The 20,038-nt window shown below is 32.9% G+C and overlaps 2 protein-coding genes across 2 annotated transcripts; both read right to left on the reverse strand.

The window, feature by feature from the left end:
- Positions 1-8,414, reverse strand: LOC139517245 (uncharacterized; the record flags this gene model as incomplete). Its single annotated transcript, XM_071308082.1, is given in 5 exon segments — positions 1-298; positions 1,798-2,770; positions 4,002-4,075; positions 4,797-5,006; positions 8,281-8,414. Coding segments are annotated over 4 exon segments (1,511 nt in total), but the record flags the coding sequence as incomplete, so codon positions are not given.
- A 6,959-nt stretch (positions 8,415-15,373) lies between these two features.
- On the reverse strand, positions 15,374-18,901 carry LOC139499161 (uncharacterized). Its single transcript, XM_071287853.1, has 4 exons — positions 18,618-18,901; positions 18,026-18,362; positions 17,275-17,316; positions 15,374-15,885 (listed from the first exon to the last, which is right to left on the reverse strand). Exons 2-4 carry the CDS (start codon positions 18,207-18,209, stop codon positions 15,458-15,460), a joined length of 654 nt encoding a protein of 217 aa, XP_071143954.1. The 5' UTR covers positions 18,210-18,362; positions 18,618-18,901; the 3' UTR covers positions 15,374-15,457.
- Positions 18,902-20,038: the final 1,137 nt, after the last annotated feature.

Raw genomic sequence — 20,038 nt, forward strand, 5'->3', positions numbered from 1 at the left:
ACATCTTCATCCTTTACACACAACAACTCTTCTTCTTTGTCGATAATTAAATTTTTCGCCTTAAATCCAAACTCGGCTGTGCGTTTCAGATAGCGATCTTTAGCAGCTTCCTGTGTAGCTATTTGGTCAATATCTAACAGGGATCGTAAAACTACAATGGTTGAACACGTGCTGTCTTCGTCATTACTTACAAGATGAATTTCTTGTAAGTGGCTAAGGTTTTCTGGATCCATGACAAATAAAAGTAAAGCATCATAGAACGCCTGCACACAGACATCTAATGGGAACCCAACACCACCTAAAAATACATCTATATTGTTTATTTAAGACATGATTGAACAAAATGAAACGAAAAACTCACAAATTTGCCTTAATGTTTTTAACGAAAAATCTGACGACTGCATATAATTGCAGTTGTTTCAAGAACTTATATTGGGACATTTTGATGTTTGAAATTTTACGAAATTGTGCTGACACATAAAAAAAAACATGGACGCGTCTAGCTCATGACTTTATTTATTTATTTTTTAAACGCGTACGAATCACTGGTTCAGTAATAAAAGAAACAGAAAACTTTTTTCACTTTCCATTATTCGCAATTTACTTACATATATGCCGTAAGCTCTACAGGTATTTATAAGCATTATTTAGTTACTTATCCGTGTTGCTTGTTAGATAAAATGCACTCGCCAATGTAATGCGTCTTCAAATTTAGGGTTATAACGACAATCTACTGTCACATATAAACAAATAAAAATGTCAGTTAATCTGAGTTGGCCTAGACTCCGTGTTAAAGGCCGTACCTTGACCTATAATGGTTTACTTTTAGAAATTGTAACTTGGCTGGATGGTGTCTCATTGGCACTCATATCACCTCTTTCTATATCTATTGAATGTCACTGATAAGTTTAATTTTGGACCCCGATTTAAAAATCTTGAAAACTGGGCACAAAATTAAAAAAAATGTATAAATACTTGATCAAATTCAGACTAATAAAGAACCCCAAGAATAATTGTTTTCTAAAAAATAAAACTACGTTTAATTTTGGGCCCTTTTTTATCTTTATGTGCACCAATTTAAAAACCTGGCTCAATTAAAAAATAAATAAAAACACGGTCAGATGAGTCATATCAAAGAACTCCAAGAATTTATTTTTTATTGAAATCAAATGAAATCTAATTTTGGACCCTTTGGGCCTTAATGTGGAACAATTTGCAATTGGAGCCCTTAATTAGACTCGGCATATCAAAGAACCGAATTAACTCAACTTTTTATGAAATCAAACAGATTTTAATTTTGGACCCTTTGGACCTCAATGTGGACCAATTTAAAGACCAAAATTCAAAACCTTAATACACGGTTAGATTCAGCATATTAAAAAATCATAAGAGTTCAAGACTTTCAATTAAACCCAATTAAAATTGGTGTACAAATAAATTAATTGATACAAAGTATTGTTTTGGCTCATAATTCCATAAAAACGGTTATGGCAATAACCACCAAATTACTACCAATCTTATTTCTTTTGGTATGAATCCTTGTGGTACAATTTCATAGAGATCCCTTAGTCTAGACTTATACTCAAGCTATTGTCCGGAAACCAGATAATTAGTACATTTTTTGCCATTAATTCAAAAACAGTATAGACCAAGTTATGGAACCATGTGGTACTATTTCATAGAGATCTTTACACTTTTTCTGGAAAATTTGTTAAAAAAATAAAGGTTTATAAAATACCTTTGCCCATGATACACTGTATCCAATCACACAAAAAAAAAACATAAAAATTGTATTACCTGCACCAATAAGAGGCATTGCGATATTTGTCAGCCACATGTTACTACTAGAGTACTGAAAGATGTTTAGATAGGTACATGTTAACATATGGACTGATTCCTCGTTTCTGTATTCTCGCCACGAAGGTCCAACAGCGTGGATTACGAATCCAACCTTTTTATCGAAGGATCCACCTGCACTGGTATGCATCACGTCTCCAACGCTGAGTTGGCCATGCCTCTCGATATACTCGCGACATTCGTTTCTTAGCTTTGGATCAGCTGAACGGGCAATAACTCTGGATATACCATACTGTGCTGACAGGTCGCCGGAAGCAGACGTTACAATGGCATCGGTTGTCTCTTGTAGAAGATCATTCATCAACACGGATATTTTCAAAGAAGAAACATTAAAATCATATGTTAATGGCACGTCTTGAAAGTCTTGGTGGGAAACAGAATAGCCTTTTTGTTCTTTCCTGCCCAGGTTATTTTCTAACCATGGCAAGCCACTGTGTGGCATATCAAAGCCTCTAGCTAACAGGTTGAAATCAGATTCGTCTTCATCATAAGCGTACGGATCATTAAAATGTGAATCAGAACTCTGTCTCTCGTCTGAACCCTTCCAGTAAGGTTGGTATCCGGATGCCTGTTCCGTATGGTGTGGGTATTGTAATAGCGGTACGTCGTCCTCACTTTGAATGGATGTAGCCCCTAAAATAGCACTGTCGTCGCTGTTTCCCCTTAGTGTGTCGGTTATATGCTCGTCAAAGCCATTCGGTATGACTTCAACTGTGTCATCACGTTTGTTACAAACATCATCCAGATATTGCCACGCCCACTCTATCTGGTACCAATCCCCGGTTATAGTGTAATTGTCTTCTGCAATGACCTCTAGCTCGCCATCATATTGAATGTCATCCAGATACTTTGGATCGTTGTCAAGTAACGAAGTTATTTCTTTTCCCAGTTCTACAGTCACCTTGGAGAAAACCTAAAATGCAAAAACGCTGTGACAAAATGTTATTTTATACATTTAAATGCTATCGACATAATATGTTGACGCGTTTTAGTTGCTTCATCTCAACAATTTCATTTGAAGTAAAAAGAAAAAAAAAGTAAGCTCTTTTAACAATCCAAATGTTTTAACGTGGTCAACCTCAACTTTATTTCAAGAAGACGAGGCCTTTGTTTGAATATTCTTATCATGTTTTTTTTTTAAATGTTTTCAATGTATCATATAATAAGAAAAACATTCGTTTCTATCTTTTAAAGTTAATAATATATCTTATATTATACTAGAAGTCTAATAATGGACTTCTGATTATAGTGACATATATTTAAGGAACATCAACAATAATTAAGCAACTTAAAGTCTTTGAATGGTAAATTGAGCAAGACTAATACTTGAGGCTCTAAAATCCGGTGTCGCTCACCGAGATCTATAAAACGAAATAAATGACAAACATTGTCCCTTTTGGACTTAACTCCTAGGAGGAGTCAACTGACAATTTCAGCCATCTTTCAATGTCTTTGGCATACTTGTTTTGTTGATCATTTTTAGTATTCAAAATTTTCTATGTATCGATTAGTTTTTAAGATATTAGACACCAAGAATGTATTCTAAGTGCATGGATGTCCCATCCGCACTATCATTTTCTATGTTCAGTGGACCGTGAAAATGGGGTTCAATCTCTAGTTTGGCATTAACATTAGAAAGATCATTATCATAAGGAACATGTGTACTAAGTTTCAAGTTGATTGGACTTCAACTTCATCAAAAACTACCATGACCAAAAACTATAATCTGAAGCGGGACGAACGGACGGACGGACGAACAGACGAACGAACAGACGGACAGACGCACATGCCCATAAATGGGGCTTCAAAATAGAAAATAAAAGTTCATAAAATTCTACATTTAAGGGCAATAACTTTTCATCTAAAATGAGCTTACAGATTTCAAGAAGTAGGTACATCTCATCTTATCATTTCACGGTCAGATTTTCTCTATCGATATCGCTTTTCAATATAATGGACGACATGTGATAAGAAAATCTATCGACACTTCTGATCAGTTGAGTTAAAAAGTGGAGAAGGCACACCACTCAATAATTTCGTGTGTTCGAATTTTTACTTTTGTTAATTTCTGTTGTAGGGATGATGTGTAATCGACCTGTACTTATCATTTATATATCTACACTATTGTCAACTACTTCACATACCTGTCTTTGTAAAGGTCGGACCCTAAGTTTTCGTTCTCTCAACACATGGTCCAATTGAAATAATTTTGGATTAACTGTAAAAAAAAATGCATCTTTTGAAATATGATTGTGGTGTCAGCTACTTGAGTATCGGGCTTAAAATGCCATTTGAACACTGAAATATACACCCTTTAACATATTTTGATAGTTGAATACCATAGACAATTAGGTGTGTCTATGCGGCAAACTTTACAGCTTATTTCCTACCGCATGTAAAGCAAGACTTCGGATAGCTTGCTTGCTTGGTTTATATAGTGTACAATTGTAGTTGGGATAACGTCCAATCTGAATCAAAAAATATTCCTATATATATTGTTTGAAGATGTCAATGTTAATAACAAAGCTTAAATAAACATTTATATAAAAAGAGCCTACCGAAATTTTACCCTTCAAGCGTTAGGAAATTAGCTGTAAAGCACCGAGTCATGACACATTGTTAATAAATTAAACACAAAATACTGAAGAGATTACATAAAAATTAAATTCCTTAACCGATCTAAATAAAATTGAAATGTAGCTTATTCATTTACATGTGGAGTGGTTAAACTAGATTTTATTAAGTTTTCAATTTCCCAATATGAAATATATCACCGGAGACAAAATGATGAGAACAGCTATACGGCCAATTAGATAAGACGAGCCAACAAATTATACATTAACCCACTTTAGCTCATTAACAACACAAAATAACACGTTTTGTTAACAGATCTTTTTTTTAAAAGCGTCACCGATTTTGTTCATTCTATTGTCGCTCACCTTTCTCACCCTCAAACAAAACCACTGCATCATTTCCCTGTAGTGGATAATAGATTCTGGCGATTTTAGCCCCTCCATTCCGAGGGTTACTGAAATAAACTTTAATGTCTCTTTCTGAAGCATCTTTCGGTACATCAAACACACGAACACCTGGTGACGATGCCATCAGAAAGGAAGATAGAAACTATAGTATGATGGTCTAGTCTAAAACTGAAAAGTTAAATTAATGTTCTTTGATAGATTAGTTTGACAAATACTTTCCATAAATGCATGTAAAATCATTAAGATATATCTTTTTATAGTAAGATTGGTGGCTTACATTTCGAAGACAAGGCGTCGAAATTTTTCATAAATTCCGTTTTGGGATGTACTTTTACAGACAATATGGAAGGGGGTTACTGCCACGAATTGTCCATATACAATTATTTTATCGAACTTTTAATATGTCTAAATTCGACGTCTTTACTCCTTGCGAATTTTTTTTATTTACATTCCCATTTATTTAATGTTGATCAATATTAATGAGGATGAAGTTATACCAGATATAGATCAGTCCAAAACAGAACAGGGGCGGATCCAGCCATTCTCAAAAGGGGGTTATAAACTCAGGATAAAGGGAGGGGAGTTCCAACCTTATGTCCCCATTCAAATGGATTCGGATCATCCAAAAAAGAAGGGTTCCTAGAGTAAAAGAATTATGTATATACATGTAATAATTGCTACAATACCCTTTCGTGTACCTCATATTTAAAGCTAGACTTCAACAGGTCGAGAACTCTAGATTTTCTGATGTCAGAATATATTTGCATAGTAATTTCCAAAACAAGGCCAATATGGCCTTGAAAAACTGACCAATCGAGTCAATGAACTACAATGCATTGTGGGCTACTACGAGTAAACTACTACTTAAAACACGTGGAATTATTGGGAAAACAGTCAATTAATATATTGTCTGGGACTCTCATTACCAAAGTTTTTATACTGCAAATATATTTAATGTAAAATATATAACGTAATCTTCAATTTGCATGCTCAGATTAAAAAAATATTGTTTATTGGCTTCACGATTCGACTTTCTTTTTCGCCTTGCAAAAGTAGTTGAACCGGTTTTGTGCATTGTTATGAATTGAACCTGCATTAATTTCACATGACGCAGTGAAATATCCAATGAAGTGACCACTGTCCAGTAAGAAAATCATTTGAGCTCTTTTAAACCTGTATAATGTCATTGCAAAATCATTTCTGCCTAGAAAAACACGAAACTTTCATTGAAACACTTCTTTCTGTACTGAATGTGTATTTTTTATATCAGGACCTGAACTAATAGTAAGAACATCATAATATTCAGTATGCTAAAAGTGTTATGAAAGCGGCAGGGGCGGGTCCAGCCATTTTAAAAAGGGGGGTCCTAACCCTGGACAAAAGGGGAGGGGTTCCAACTACATGTCCCCACTGATCGTCCAAAAAAGGGGGTCCATCCACCGGAACCCCCGCCCCCTGGATCCGCCACTGAGCGGGTATGGTATATAGCTCAATACATTTTTTATAGTTTCATCCATTGATAATATCCGTTTGTTGCTAATTTTATCACAAAATATACCTCAGAGGTTTTTTTATCGTTCGGCTGCTGTCCTGTTGACATATGTAAAATATCTCCAATATTAAAAGTCTCTAGATCATAGTGGGTGCCATATTACCTATTATTTTTTTTCTAAAACGTGCTTTGTATATAGAAATAAGAAGATGAGGTATGAGTGCCAAATGACTGAAATGAGACATCTTTCCAACAAAGACATAATTTAGTAAAGTAAGCAGTCATAGGTACAATGCTGAAAAGTAAGCTATTAATGACCCAAAAATTTTTACATTGTCATATCGGGGACTTTTATAGCTGACTATGCGGTATGGGCTTTGTTCATTGTTGAAGGCCGTACGGTGATCTATAAATGTTAATTTCGGTGTCATTTTGGTCTCTTGTGGACAGCTGTCTCATTGGAAATCATACCACATCTTCTTTTTTATTATAGATCCAACGCTGCAATTTTCACAAAACATATCAAAATTTCCACCTTGTCGCACATACATATAGATAAAATCATTACAGCTTATTTCCTAATGCATGTGGAGCAAAACTTTGGTTAGCTTGCTTGCTTTGTTTGTATATTGTACAACATATAAAATATACAAGTTAACCTATGCCTATATATATATATTGTTTAAAGATGTCAATCTTATTTTCAAAGCTTGTATGAGCAACTATACAAACAAAGCAAGCAAGCCAACCAAAGTTTTACTTTGCAGGTTTAAGAAATCAGCTGTAATGATTTTATTCAGTTTGGCAAATGTCCGAGCCCGTTAAAAAAACGAACACACTGAAACTACAGTTGCTGACTTCACTACCTTAAAAAAAGGAACAGTTTGGAAGTCCAATATACTGAAATGTGACCAACAAAAGTACTTATAGATTTTGTTAACACTGCCATGTATGTAAATATTTCTTCGCCTTTTTTACGAACACAAAATTCAAGGATCCCACATTTGCCTTTAATTATCTATTCGAACATTGCTGTACTCTTGAATATCAGCACCGGCTGTTATCGACGGCTTACTTTACACCAGTAAGTTTGTCTCATGGGTAATTGTGTTTATTCGCTGTTGTTTCGTTGCTTCTTGTGGACAAATACATGAAATCTCTGTGCCATCATCAAACATGTTAATGGCTATATATCGGGTAATTCAAACCCTTTTTTCTTCGCATAGAAACAACTCTTCGTTAATCTGAGCATGGAAGTGATACTTTATATCACGAACTATAAATTAGGATACACAAAATGAAAAACTAAGCAAAATTGTGAATCCCGCATTGCACGAAAAAAAGTGTTGTATTTCAGTAAATAACACGTGTTCTTGGTTGATTGTAAACACGTAGTAGTCCATCATGCATTGTGACTCATTTAGTGGATTGGTCAAAAACCTAGGTAAAAATAAATTGCGTCACATGTAAATAAACAATTAGTTATTTTCTTCCTTTTAAATTTCATATAATTATATTTAGAATGCCCTTTGCACTGGGCTCTTTAATTGTCTGGGTCACTATATAGTCTTTTAAATATATGACGTTTGTACAACGGAATTAAGGTACCATTTCATTGTACTTTTTGTGATTGTACAGTTACTGTGAACGGAAAATACGATGATTTCGACATAGTCATTTGTTTAATTTGAGTTAATTTAGGTTTACATGCTTCACTTTGCGAATAATGCAAAAAAATCTCAAATTATAAAGAACAAATGGTGGTGCAGATGTAATTCCTTCTTAGGAAAGAATAGATTTAGGAATGTAATGTTGAGCAGTGGTAATCATGCATTTAATGACCCTGCTTTAATGATTTAACCTTTCGACAACTTCTCTCAATCTGTCAACTAGACTAGTACACTGTATACAAATTATCGGTGAAATAATATGTACAATAAGTTAACTTACCTTCATTTGTTTTAAATTGAACAGTTGTTTTGAAATTAAATTAGGCACTTTCTGTAAGATTTTCCAAAAGTCGTAGAAAACGAAAACGAAAGTATGAACTTCCACAAGATAAAAACTGGGGATTTACATACGTCATAGTTTATATTTGGATTTGAAGAGGAAGTATACAAAAGCGGGAAATTTAATTTGCTTTTCTTTGTATGGTCAAACAAACAGATGACCATCACTCTCTAGCAGATAATATACCAACTTGATGATAAATATTTATTTAACAGTTTACTGTGACGGCGGTCGGAGCTGATATATGTTAAGTTACCATATGTGTGAAGAAAATCCCTTTCACTACATCTACAATCACATATTTTTTTTCATTTTTTATCTTTTGCTTTCGCTATACAGTAGGCTACTAAAATATACACATTTGTAAATAGAACTAGGATCAACTAGGTTAAAACGGTAAAAGTATTGACTTTTACAATTGATGGTCATTTAAAAAAGATTTCAAAAACCTTAAAATAAATTTCTTACCGAAAACTAATCTGCGGAAGCATGTATGACCACAAGCTTAAATTAGAGTATCATCTAGGAAATATTTATATATGTGAAACTAGAATCAATTATGACGTCACCGGAAGAGAGATCATTCACATAAGATAAGACGGGAAGTTTTAATTATTAATTTATATGTGTCCTTTTAAGATCCAAGTTGGTCGAAAAGTATCCTTTTGTATTGATATGCATCGATTCATTGATAAAACATTCTTATACATTCACATATGAATGCAATTTCGTATTCTGTCATTTTAATTTTTGTGTCACTGTAAGTCCATTTACATGCCACAAGAAGCGTTTTCACCACTATCGCGAGAAAACGGAGATCTAATTACCGATTTTGGAGGGCCCTCATGGGGTTTTTGATTATGTGATTACTTGGCCGTTTTTTTAATGATTATTTGATTATTAAGCCAAATATTTCATGATTATTTGATTACCTAGGACTGTATTTTTAGTTTATGATTATTTGATTACTAAAGATAAGCAAATATTTAATGATTATGTGATTATATTGGCAAAAAAATGGTGATTATGTGATAACTAGGACCCCCCATGAGGGGCCTCATTTTGGTCAATCCAAAGACTTCGAAATAAGTAAATAATCTGAACTCATGTAATTGAAACGTAATGTTGGACATACAATAGGTAATACAAAACTTCAAAGATAACACAATGAAATAAGTTAATTAATTAGAAATGGACAACTTGAAATTAATTCTTAGTAGGTAACGAAATATACAGATTAAACGTTGTGGTGACGTGTATGCTTTTGTCAAATCTTCATACAGATTTCGGATTTTGTCTATGAATTTTAAGAACTTATAATAATTGATTGATGTGTAGTATAGGCTAAAACATGTGCACTCTTGGGTCTCTTCTACAGTATATTACTATGCAGTTCATGGGAAAAGTCGATAAAAGCGTGGGAAAATGTGAGGCTTTGTTTAGCTCCTGTTCTCCTCATAGACAAATGCTTACTGTATTTTGAAATGGAAAGTATGTTTAAGTACAAACGCTTGTTTTGGGGGAGATTTGTTAATAAATGGTATCCAATTTTTTTTTCACAAAATGAATATGTAAAATTCAAGCTTTACATGGTTGTTCTGATACAAAAGCCATAAACATATGAATATTTACCTTGTACATAAAATTTGTTTGATAAACGACAACAATGGTAATAAAGCAAAAAAACATTGGAATAGCAATCCTGCCCTCGATTAAGACATTATCAAATTATATTCAATGACTTTAGATTAGTTATGGATTCCGGTTCGTGTTGCTCAGTCTATCGAAATATATGTAGTCATATGTTGTTATTTTGTTATGTTCATGGTCTTGTTTGATTTTTCTCACTTTTGATTTAATGGTGGTTCCCGTTGAACCATCTGTCTCATTTTGTATCTTCTTACTTTTTCAAAAGGGTTTCTTTTATTATCGTTCTCTTCCTGATAGTTTTAAAAAGGAGGAAACGATCAAGATATAGACATGAAGCAAGTTTAGAATTTTGATGCAGGGCATGCAATCAAATGTGCTTTCTATATTTTAGAGTTTAAAGTTGATTTTTATAAAAACTTTACAGCTGTACGTACATATACCGTATTAAGATAATGAACTTTATACGAGTTTTATTTCATTATCATATAATCATTTATTCGGGTGAGTTTTCAAAAAGAGATACTTGAGATATCAAAAGGTTCATCAGACCAACATTTGTTTAAAAGCTTCAACAAAGGCTTTTTAAAACGTTTTTTCTTATTAAATTAAATATTGAATAGAATGCACAATATATATTAACAAATGTGTATAAGGAAATTAATATATGAACTGATTTCTTGATAGTATAGAGATGATAAACACAATAGTAATACGTCAGACGTGATAACAATCACAAACCATGTGATATATACATGGAAATATTTTAATACGAGTCCGTACATATTGTACAGACCATTTGGTACTATGAAAACCGACATGGATGGGTAAATGCTGATGTATCTTAGATAGAATTATTTCTTTTTAAATAGAATATTTTAGCAGTCAGTGAAAAGAAAACATTTGTGAAATTCATGAAATGAAACGGATCAAATTGAACATAGTCTAAATATATCTAGTTGTTGCGTTGCCGGGTGTGTATATATACTTACATTATTTTACAAGAACAATGGTTCGATTATGATATAGCGTTTTACATTGCGATGTTTTGAAAGGGGTTCAGTAAATACTCTGCTTGCTCTTGATATTATTACGATACACTTGATATTGGCACCTTCCGTAATATTTTGGAATAGAATTATTTTTCTTTTAGTTTGTGTGGAATTTTCTTTCTGAAGTCATCAGATTATATCTCAATAAAGGATGAATTCCACCTTGGCACCAATAAACGTTACAAGTTTAGATAGTGACGGTGATGGTTTCCCGGATAATTACGACCAAGAGGGTGCTATGCAATATATAGTTAGCACTGTGCTGGTATACTCCTTACTTGGAGTTTGCTCTATGCTTTGTGCCAGGATAAAAGGAAAGAACAGGGAAACAGCCAATACAGATGAGGAATTAGGGAGATACCTAAAAATGGAACGAAAGGTCAATTTAGCGACACATAGACAAAAGTTAATGCAACATCGTAAAAATATGGTGAAGGCTATTCTTAACCGTCATGAAGAAAGACAAAAACAGAGAATATCAGAATCAGAGGATGCTAGACTCACTGAAAGTGAATTGTCAAATGCAGAATCCGATACATCACTCCGTTCTTCTTATTCGGTAACATCGGAAATTGAATCTCCGGTGACACAAACTCATACTTATACATTTCCAGACGTATCTGCAAGGAAAAAATCAACAGTTACACTTAAATCTGTGACGTTTTCAACATCCACAGATACGTAAATCACTAAGCGAAACTGTAACAATGTGAAGTGAGGACCTGTGATATTTCATTTAATTTCCAAAACGTAAATATCGTTTAAAGAGTGTGCTCAAAATGTATATCAAATCTCTTATTTCCAAAACATATACATCATTTAAACCGTGTGCTTAAAATGTATATTTAAACTATTTTTATTTATTCAAAGTATGAAAGTCTCACATGCCTGATTTACCACAGTAAATAAGACGTTATTCATATATCACTTAAGTTGGTTCAATACATAAAATTAAATACCCTTGCTTTAAAAATAAATATGTTCAAAATAATTAAGGTTGGACTATGTAGTTAGTTAGGATATTATGGAGACACATACTGTTAGTGATATTAATTGTACAACAACTGATAAAATAGATGATTATGACGCAACAGGTGCTGCTTACTTTATTATCGCTGTTGTGGTTGTGTACGGACTGGCAATAATGGCATTCATAGCTGGACATATTCAGAAAAGGAATGTTAATAGGGACGAAGAATCTGCTATATCTCGGTATTTGAAAATTGGAAATTTTATTTCAGACGATATAAGAAAAGTAGAAGTTAAAGAAACAAGGAATTTATTAACTTCAGTATCCTTTTCCGAATCGTTTGATTCCAGAAGTGACGGTCGTTTAACAATGCCTAATATTAGCTTGACATCGTATAATAGAGATTGTTCGGATGTGACAAATTCTAACTGTGATAGTGGTCTTCAAAATGGCATTGATCAATCTAAGAAAGTTCGGTTTAGTTTATCGTCTTCCAGTACACCATTTACGCGAGGGATATCGAAGGAAAGTACAGATACTCGGGTTACAATTACTTCAGACGATGTATTTACATAATATTTTTTAAATGCTTTGTTGATAATAATTCTTGTATTACACGAGTTTAAATTATTATTCTGATAAACTGTTTTTAAATTGTGTATATACATTTACATTTGAAGCTAATGTTTTTGTTATAGCGTATGGCGATTAACCGATGCAAACTGAATCTTCCATTTTTCGTTATTTGTTTTATTGTATGTTGTTTCTATTTGTTTATTTTTAATTGAGTAAAATGTGTAATGACATGGAAATTTCCATGTTTGATCTGTAAATTAGTGTAGAATAAGCAATTCTTAGAAGAATGTAAACATATTTATTCTTACCTTGCATGAAGGCTTAAATATGATTCAATTCCTCAAACTTAAACTGATTGTCGCTGAACTAGTATACTTTAATGTTTAAGGGCCGCTGTAGCTGGCCTCCGTGTGCGTGATTTTCCCGCTGCGTTTTACCACCTTTTGTGACCAAGGTTGGGCTGTTTTAAGATTTTTGTTCAGGTTGTTGCCTCTTTGACACATTCCCCGTTCCCATTTTCAATTACATAAGTAACATTTGTATGCCTCATTTATGGGCATTATGTTTTCTGGTCTGTACGTCCGTTCGTTCGTCCGTCCGTCCGTCTGTCCCGCTTCGGGTTAAAGTTTTTGATCGAGGTAGTTTTTAATGAAGTTGAAGTCCAATCAACTTAAAAATTAGTAAAAATGTTCCCTATGATATGATCTTTCTAATTTTAATGCAAATAAAGAAATTTTACCCCATTTTCACGGTCCACTGAATATAGAAAATGATAATACGGATTGGGCATCCGTGTACTATGGACACATTCTTGTTCCTTAAAGCTTGTTCCTTTTATGATGTACCCACATTGGAATAAATCGAGAAATACCCTCTGACTTATTTTGATTGCGCTGAACTTATATACAATATTGTTCAGGGGCCAGATGAAGCCCGTCTACGAGTGAGGGATTTTCCGCAGCGTTTTAGACCCTTTGGCTATTTCCTTCAGTCTCTTTGGTCGTGTTGTTGTTTCTTCTTTTCCATTCTCAAAAAAATAATAACATTTTGCCTTTTAAAGTCCATCTACATTGGAATTAAACGAAAAAATATAGTTATCCCATAAATAGAATTGTTATTAATAACAGAACTATTTCTAACAATAATTTGATTGATAGAGGTTTACTGCTGCCTATGAAGCTTTTAAAATAATATACCAAGTGATTAAGCTGATGTGAAGCCGATGTCATTCCTTCGAAAATTTAACAGATTCCGTCACGAGTTGGTCAACCATTATAGAAAGTCTGGTTTACCGTACGTGTTTATCGTTGTAACCGTTCTGTACAGTAGCACCATCTTTTTTTGGATTTAAGGTTCGTGTTTCATTCATCACTTTTAAATGTTGTGTTGTTTAAACAATTCTGACTGTTGGTGTGTTTTTTGTTTGTTTTTGTAATGTTGCTGTCAGTTTTTCCTCGACGTATAAGTTTGAATAATTCTTTTGTATCTTCCGCTCCTGATTTTATTTGAAAATGATATTTTTGTTATTCATTTATATCTGTGTATATCAAAGCAGAATTGATTTGATTTAATTTTATTTGAAAATATTTGAACATAATCCGAACCACAGACCACCATTCAATATAATATGGTGATATAATGAATGGGAATTTGAGTACAATCCCACAAAGGTGATCATAAAAACTCCAAGACCATATTTGAAAACTAGAGGCTCTAAAAAGCATGTGTCGCTCACCTTGGTCTATGTGAATATTAAACAAAGGAAGCAGATAGATTCATGACAAAATTGTGTTTTGGTGACGGTGATCTGTTTGTACATCTTACTTAACTAAACATTCTTGCTGCTTACAATTATCTCTATCTATAATGAACTTGGCCCAGTAGTTTCAGTGGAAAATGTAAGTAAAAATTTACAAATTTTATGAAAATTGTTAAAAATTGACTATAAAGGACAATAACTCCTTAGAGGGTCAATTGACCATTTCGGTCATGTTGACTTATTTGTAAATCTTACTTTGCTGAACATTATTGCTGTGTACAGTTTATCTCTATCTATAATAATATTCAAGATGATAACCAAAAACAGCAAAATGTCCTTAAAATTACCAATTCAGGGGCAGCAACCCAACAACAGGTTGTCGATTCATCTGAAAATTTTAGGGCAGATAAATCTTGACCTGATGAACAATTTTACCAATGTCAGATTTGCTCTAAATGCTTTGGTTTTTGAGTTATAAGCCAAAAACTGCATTTTACCCCTATGTTATATTTTTAGACGTGGCGGCCATCTTGGTTGGTTGGCCGGGTCACCGGACACAATTTTTAAACTACAAACCCTAATAATGATTTTGGCCATGTTTGGTTAAATTTGGCTCAGTAGTTTCAGAGGAAAAGATTTTTGTAAACGTTTACGAACGACGGACCACGGACGCCGGACGACGACGGACAACGGACGCCAAGTGATGAGAAAAGCTCACTTGGCCCTTTGGACCAGGTGAGCAAAAAATGAAGATTGAGAATAATAATTGCAGTTTTTATAAACACAGATAGAGTGGGAAAAATTCTGTCTATAATTGACACAACTTGACCCAAAATCAGAGAAAGACAAATATATTCCCAATGTTTACATTGTAAAAAAGATTGAATTATTATGTTTCATTTAAGCGTTTGGCATACATTCCCTGAAAATGTTTGTCAAAACATTAAACCTGGTTGTGCGATGCAAAATCTCTAGCTTGCAAAACAACTTTTCACAAATATGTTTCGTTTTATATAGCGATGAGACAAGTATATTTGAATTTTTATTAGTATTTTATACATCTGTTGTAGTCGTATGTCAGTGGTTATTATTTCTACTGGAATAAGGTGTGTTTTATCCCTCCATAATATCCTTTACAAATGTATCACTTAGTCTTCCTTCTGTGTATGCATGATCGCTGAAACAAAGTTCTTCCTGGAATTTTTCATACGAACGATACTGTGTTTCGTCTCGCTTATCAAGACTGTGTACTGAAGCTGAGCGTCTGTCTAAATTGTTGTCATCATGATCGTCAGAAGATCTCGATCCCTCGTTTAGTTCTGGCACTAAACACTCAATACGCCTTCGCAGTACGTCATTTGTACCTTCTTCTTCCATTTGAATTTCTTCATACTGACTTTCTACTTTAACAACATTATCATTATTCTTATTTGCTTGATTCTTAACTCGCTTAACTAAGATTATTTGATAAACGCTGATTATCAGAATAATAAATATCATCATAATTAATACCGATACGTAAATAGTGGTTTGACTTTTATCTGAAATAACAATAATGCCACTTAAGGTCTTCCTCGGAATTCAATTTCAACGTTACCATGTCCGTTTATACTGATTAAATTCCCATTTAACATCTCTAAAAGATGAAACAGAGAGATCATATTTGGGAACCAGTACGTAAAAAAAATAAAAAAATATCTGTGTATATTATATATCCCCAAAAGAGGCGTGGTTTAAAATTTGTGAAACATATGTATTTATAAAATGCAATCTAAATAAATGCATTGCGAGTTACTGGTTAACGTAGCTGTTATATCTACATGTACCTAATAGCTACTACCAAGGTTCAACTGATACATTTGTTCTACAAATTTCGAGTTCAAAGATTGTGTAATTATACTTTGAGATGCAACTTCCTCTGACAAGAAAGATCAAACGCGGTGTTTTGTTTATCTGCTTAGAATAGTTTAGATGTTATTTTATCAAATGTTCTATAAAAAGAGAATGACAATACCAGGGGACATTCAAAACTCATTAGCAGAAAAAAAAACACAAAAGACGACGAAAAGACAAACAGGTCACAAAATACTTGGGACGTTTTTATTATTGACGAAGGTCGTACATTGACCTCTTCACACCTTGGTCATCTGATCGTTTTTTGCAGTTGTGACACTCGTTTGTAATAATCTCTTTCTTTTTATTTAAACACAACAGATAAAAACGTGACAGGTCACTTTTACAGACGGAGTTGCAACCTTATTCTTAATACAATTATATAATTTGATAATTACAATTTAATATTAAAAATATTCCTATACTTCGAAATTCCAAACAGGGTTGTATATTTGGTGCTGGTTTATTCTAATGCATCCACACTATACTGTATCGATCATGTAGTGTTTAATCCTAAATGGCGAACACTTTTTTCACATAATTTGATTTGACATGCAAAATATTTGAGTGTAAAAGGTGATCGTTTGATTGTCATGCAGTACTATATATCTTAAATAAAGGTTTTATCATTTGGATACATAAAAAGAGGCCATATGGTAGCACTAGATTTTCATTTTAATAAACCTACATTTTTGGAGAGCTTTTCGTCATTTGTGGCTTCAATCCATTTCATTTCATTGATTTTGCAAAGATTACACTTTTAATCATATTCCTTTCATAAAAGAGATGTATAGTGTAGTTAGTTTCAGTTTCTCTTAACACAATTTTAGTTATTTTTTTCGGTTGAATATTTTGATCTTATAGTTCTAATAGTGATAAGGACAATAACAATAAAAACCAAGGAGTAATCAAGAACGTACAAAACCAAAATACATTAACATCAACAGTTATAAATAATAAATCAGAAACAACACGAATTCCACTAAAAACCTGGAGTAAAATCAGGTGATCCGGAAGGGTAAGCATATCATACTTACCTGTGTTGAAACAGTTTAAGCATTCTGCGTTTGGATCTTCAACTGAAAGATATAATTGATAATGACAATATTCACATGTATATTTATTTAAATTCCAATCAGATTAGGTATCTATACTCTGTCAACAAATAGTATGACCTAAATATTGAAATACAAAATTTCGCCTTTAAAATCGTGAATAGAAATACTTTCACATGCTAAAGAGAATACCTTATATAATTTTCTTTTCAATAATTCTACTTGACACATTCCCTATTTCCTTTCTCATATTTACTATATTAAATGCTGGTAGTTTATTGTGTAACAAAATTTTGCTATATACTCAATTGCAATACAAACTAATAAATTACATTTTTATGAGAGATTTTAGAGTTACCTCACATTTTCCACAGCTTATAATGTTTGCCATTACAGTGATCAATGGATTAAACAATAATCAATTTGCTTATATATCCACCTGCTCATTTAAAACAAATCAAACACATCATCTATTTTTTTCCGGATATCAGTAATTAGAATAACCACAACTTAATGATCAATTATGAATAATAGAACGGAACCAGTACATATTTGATACCGTTCTGTATGAATTTATTCTGAGGTACATCCACCGATACCAGATTGTAAGATTGTGGCATTAATTAAAATCATCAGGTGAGCCTGCTATCATAATCTGTCAGCAGTCTTTTGTACAGTGCTATTAATTGTTCTTAATTTGTCATGCATTGGCATATAGTTTAACTCTACTTACTTAAGTGCTTTAGTTGGACTATAAGTTTTCCAGTACCGAGAACATTTCTGACTTCAAATACATATAAGGTGAAATCCACAGGTTGTAAAATAGCTGTTTGTAACGATACTTGATATCCCTGTAGAAGAACCACAACTCCATGAAAAGTATCTCGCACCAATGTAACTTTTTTCTTCAAATGCATAAGGATGTGAATCTTGACACATTGTCCAGTTTTGAGAAGAACAACACACTATGTGATACTTAGGATGACCATAGATATAGGTCACAATTCTAGTTGACCTTAGAGAGGAACCATACTGCACGTTCTTGTTGTCAGAAACAAAAACCGGGGCTTCTGAAATAAGGTAATTATAATCTAATAACTGACATTATTTAAAATGAAATGCTTTCTAATGGATGTTTTTGTTATTCCTTTTAAAATACTTTTACTTAATTTGAAACCTCGTGAAGAATTTCGTCCCTAATAAAAGTAACACTTTGACTATTCGGACTTTATTAACCACTGGGATGAAAAGATAAAAATTGGGTATTTATAAGGTAGGTTTATAGAGATAAACTTATTTGTCAAAGCAATATAAGTATAACCTACCGTCAGTGTTAAGCTGTTTAGTTGCCATTTGAACTAAATTTCCTATGCTGTTGACAATTCCATTTTCTACTTTGCATACATAGAAGCCATTGTCCTGATACTTTATGTCTGAGCTATTCTCAGAGAGATATAAATTCCCAAAAGAATCTCCCTTTAAATACCGTATGTGTTCTCCAAACAAGGTTTTATGTTCCCATACCAAATATCTGTATATTTTGGGGTAACCATTTGCATTACATCTTAAGTTTACTCTACCATTGGACGTATTTGTTATGATCTTAACGTCTGGTGCATCTAAAAAAAATAATTAAGAAAACATTTTTTTTAGTTTTTTCCCGGATTACTTGAAAGTAACACATACATAAACTCATTATAAATACCATGATTAAAATTTATATTTACGCCAGATGCCTGCCTGTTTCGACTGACTTACAAATGAGAGGTTAAGAGCTATAAAACCATGTTCAATCCATCATTTTCTACATTTGAAAATGCTTGTACCAAGTCAGGAATATGACAATTGTTGTCCATTCGTTTGATGTGGTATGTAATTTAATTTTGCTATTTGATTACGGACTTTCCGTTTTGAATTTTCCTCGTCCTTCAGTATTTTTGTGATTTTACTTTTTCGTCTACAAAAGACTCATCAGTGACGCTCGAATAAAAAAGTATTAAAAAGGCCAAATAAAGTACGAAGTTGAAGAACATTGAGGACCAAAAATTCTTTCAAGTTTTGCCAAATACAGGTAAGGTAATCTATTCCTGAGGAAGAAAAGCCTTAGTATTTCAAAAATTCAAAGTTTTGCTAACAGTTAATTTATAAGTGTGTTTAACCACAACTGTAAACCTAACCCTATAAAGTGTTCTTGAACATATATCACATTATTTAATAGTATATAGAAAGCTAGATTTGATATGAGAGCAGTAATGCATAATACTAGTACGGAGCAAGATATGCTTATCCATAAAGTTTTTTGTGCAAATAAATAACACTGATTTATCATTGTTGTCTAAGCTTTAGCAATTACACTCTCTTAAAAATCCATTGATTGCATATTTGTGAGACTTGTGCATCCATTTGATGCTGGCATCCTTTAAAGCTAATATGTATTTTTATATATTCACAAGTTGTCAAAAGGCGTCACGTATTATTATTGACAGGATGTTTAAAATGTATGATCAGAACTGTATATCAATACACGTAATTTATGTTTTAGTTGTTTTGCAATGTTAGTTTAAACAATATTTATTCTGATATATCACATAACAATATAACACACTCCAAATTAAAACTTAGAATTCAGAAATGGGCAAATTTGCGTTTACAAATTTGTCTCGTGGTAGCAATATTAATGTCAATAAGACGAGTTACAAACTTTAAGATATTTTTGCACTGTAAAACCAATAACCTTTAAGAAAAG

The sequence above is a fragment of the Mytilus edulis genome, chromosome 1, assembly GCF_963676685.1.
Source record: "Mytilus edulis chromosome 1, xbMytEdul2.2, whole genome shotgun sequence".
Lineage (NCBI taxonomy): Eukaryota > Metazoa > Mollusca > Bivalvia > Mytilida > Mytilidae > Mytilus > Mytilus edulis.

Excerpts from the sequence above, each read along its gene's own strand:
- LOC139499161 (XM_071287853.1), bottom strand. The coding sequence starts at position 18,209 with ATGCATTTGAAGAAAAAAGTTACATTGGTGCGAGATACTTTTCATGGA. Across the intron at positions 17,317-18,025 it reads AGTCCAACTAAAGCACTTAA|TTGAAGATCCAAACGCAGAA; the intron begins GTAAGTAGAGTT and ends TATATCTTTCAG. Across the intron at positions 15,886-17,274 it reads CTTAAACTGTTTCAACACAG|ATAAAAGTCAAACCACTATT; the intron begins GTAAGTATGATA and ends TTGTTATTTCAG.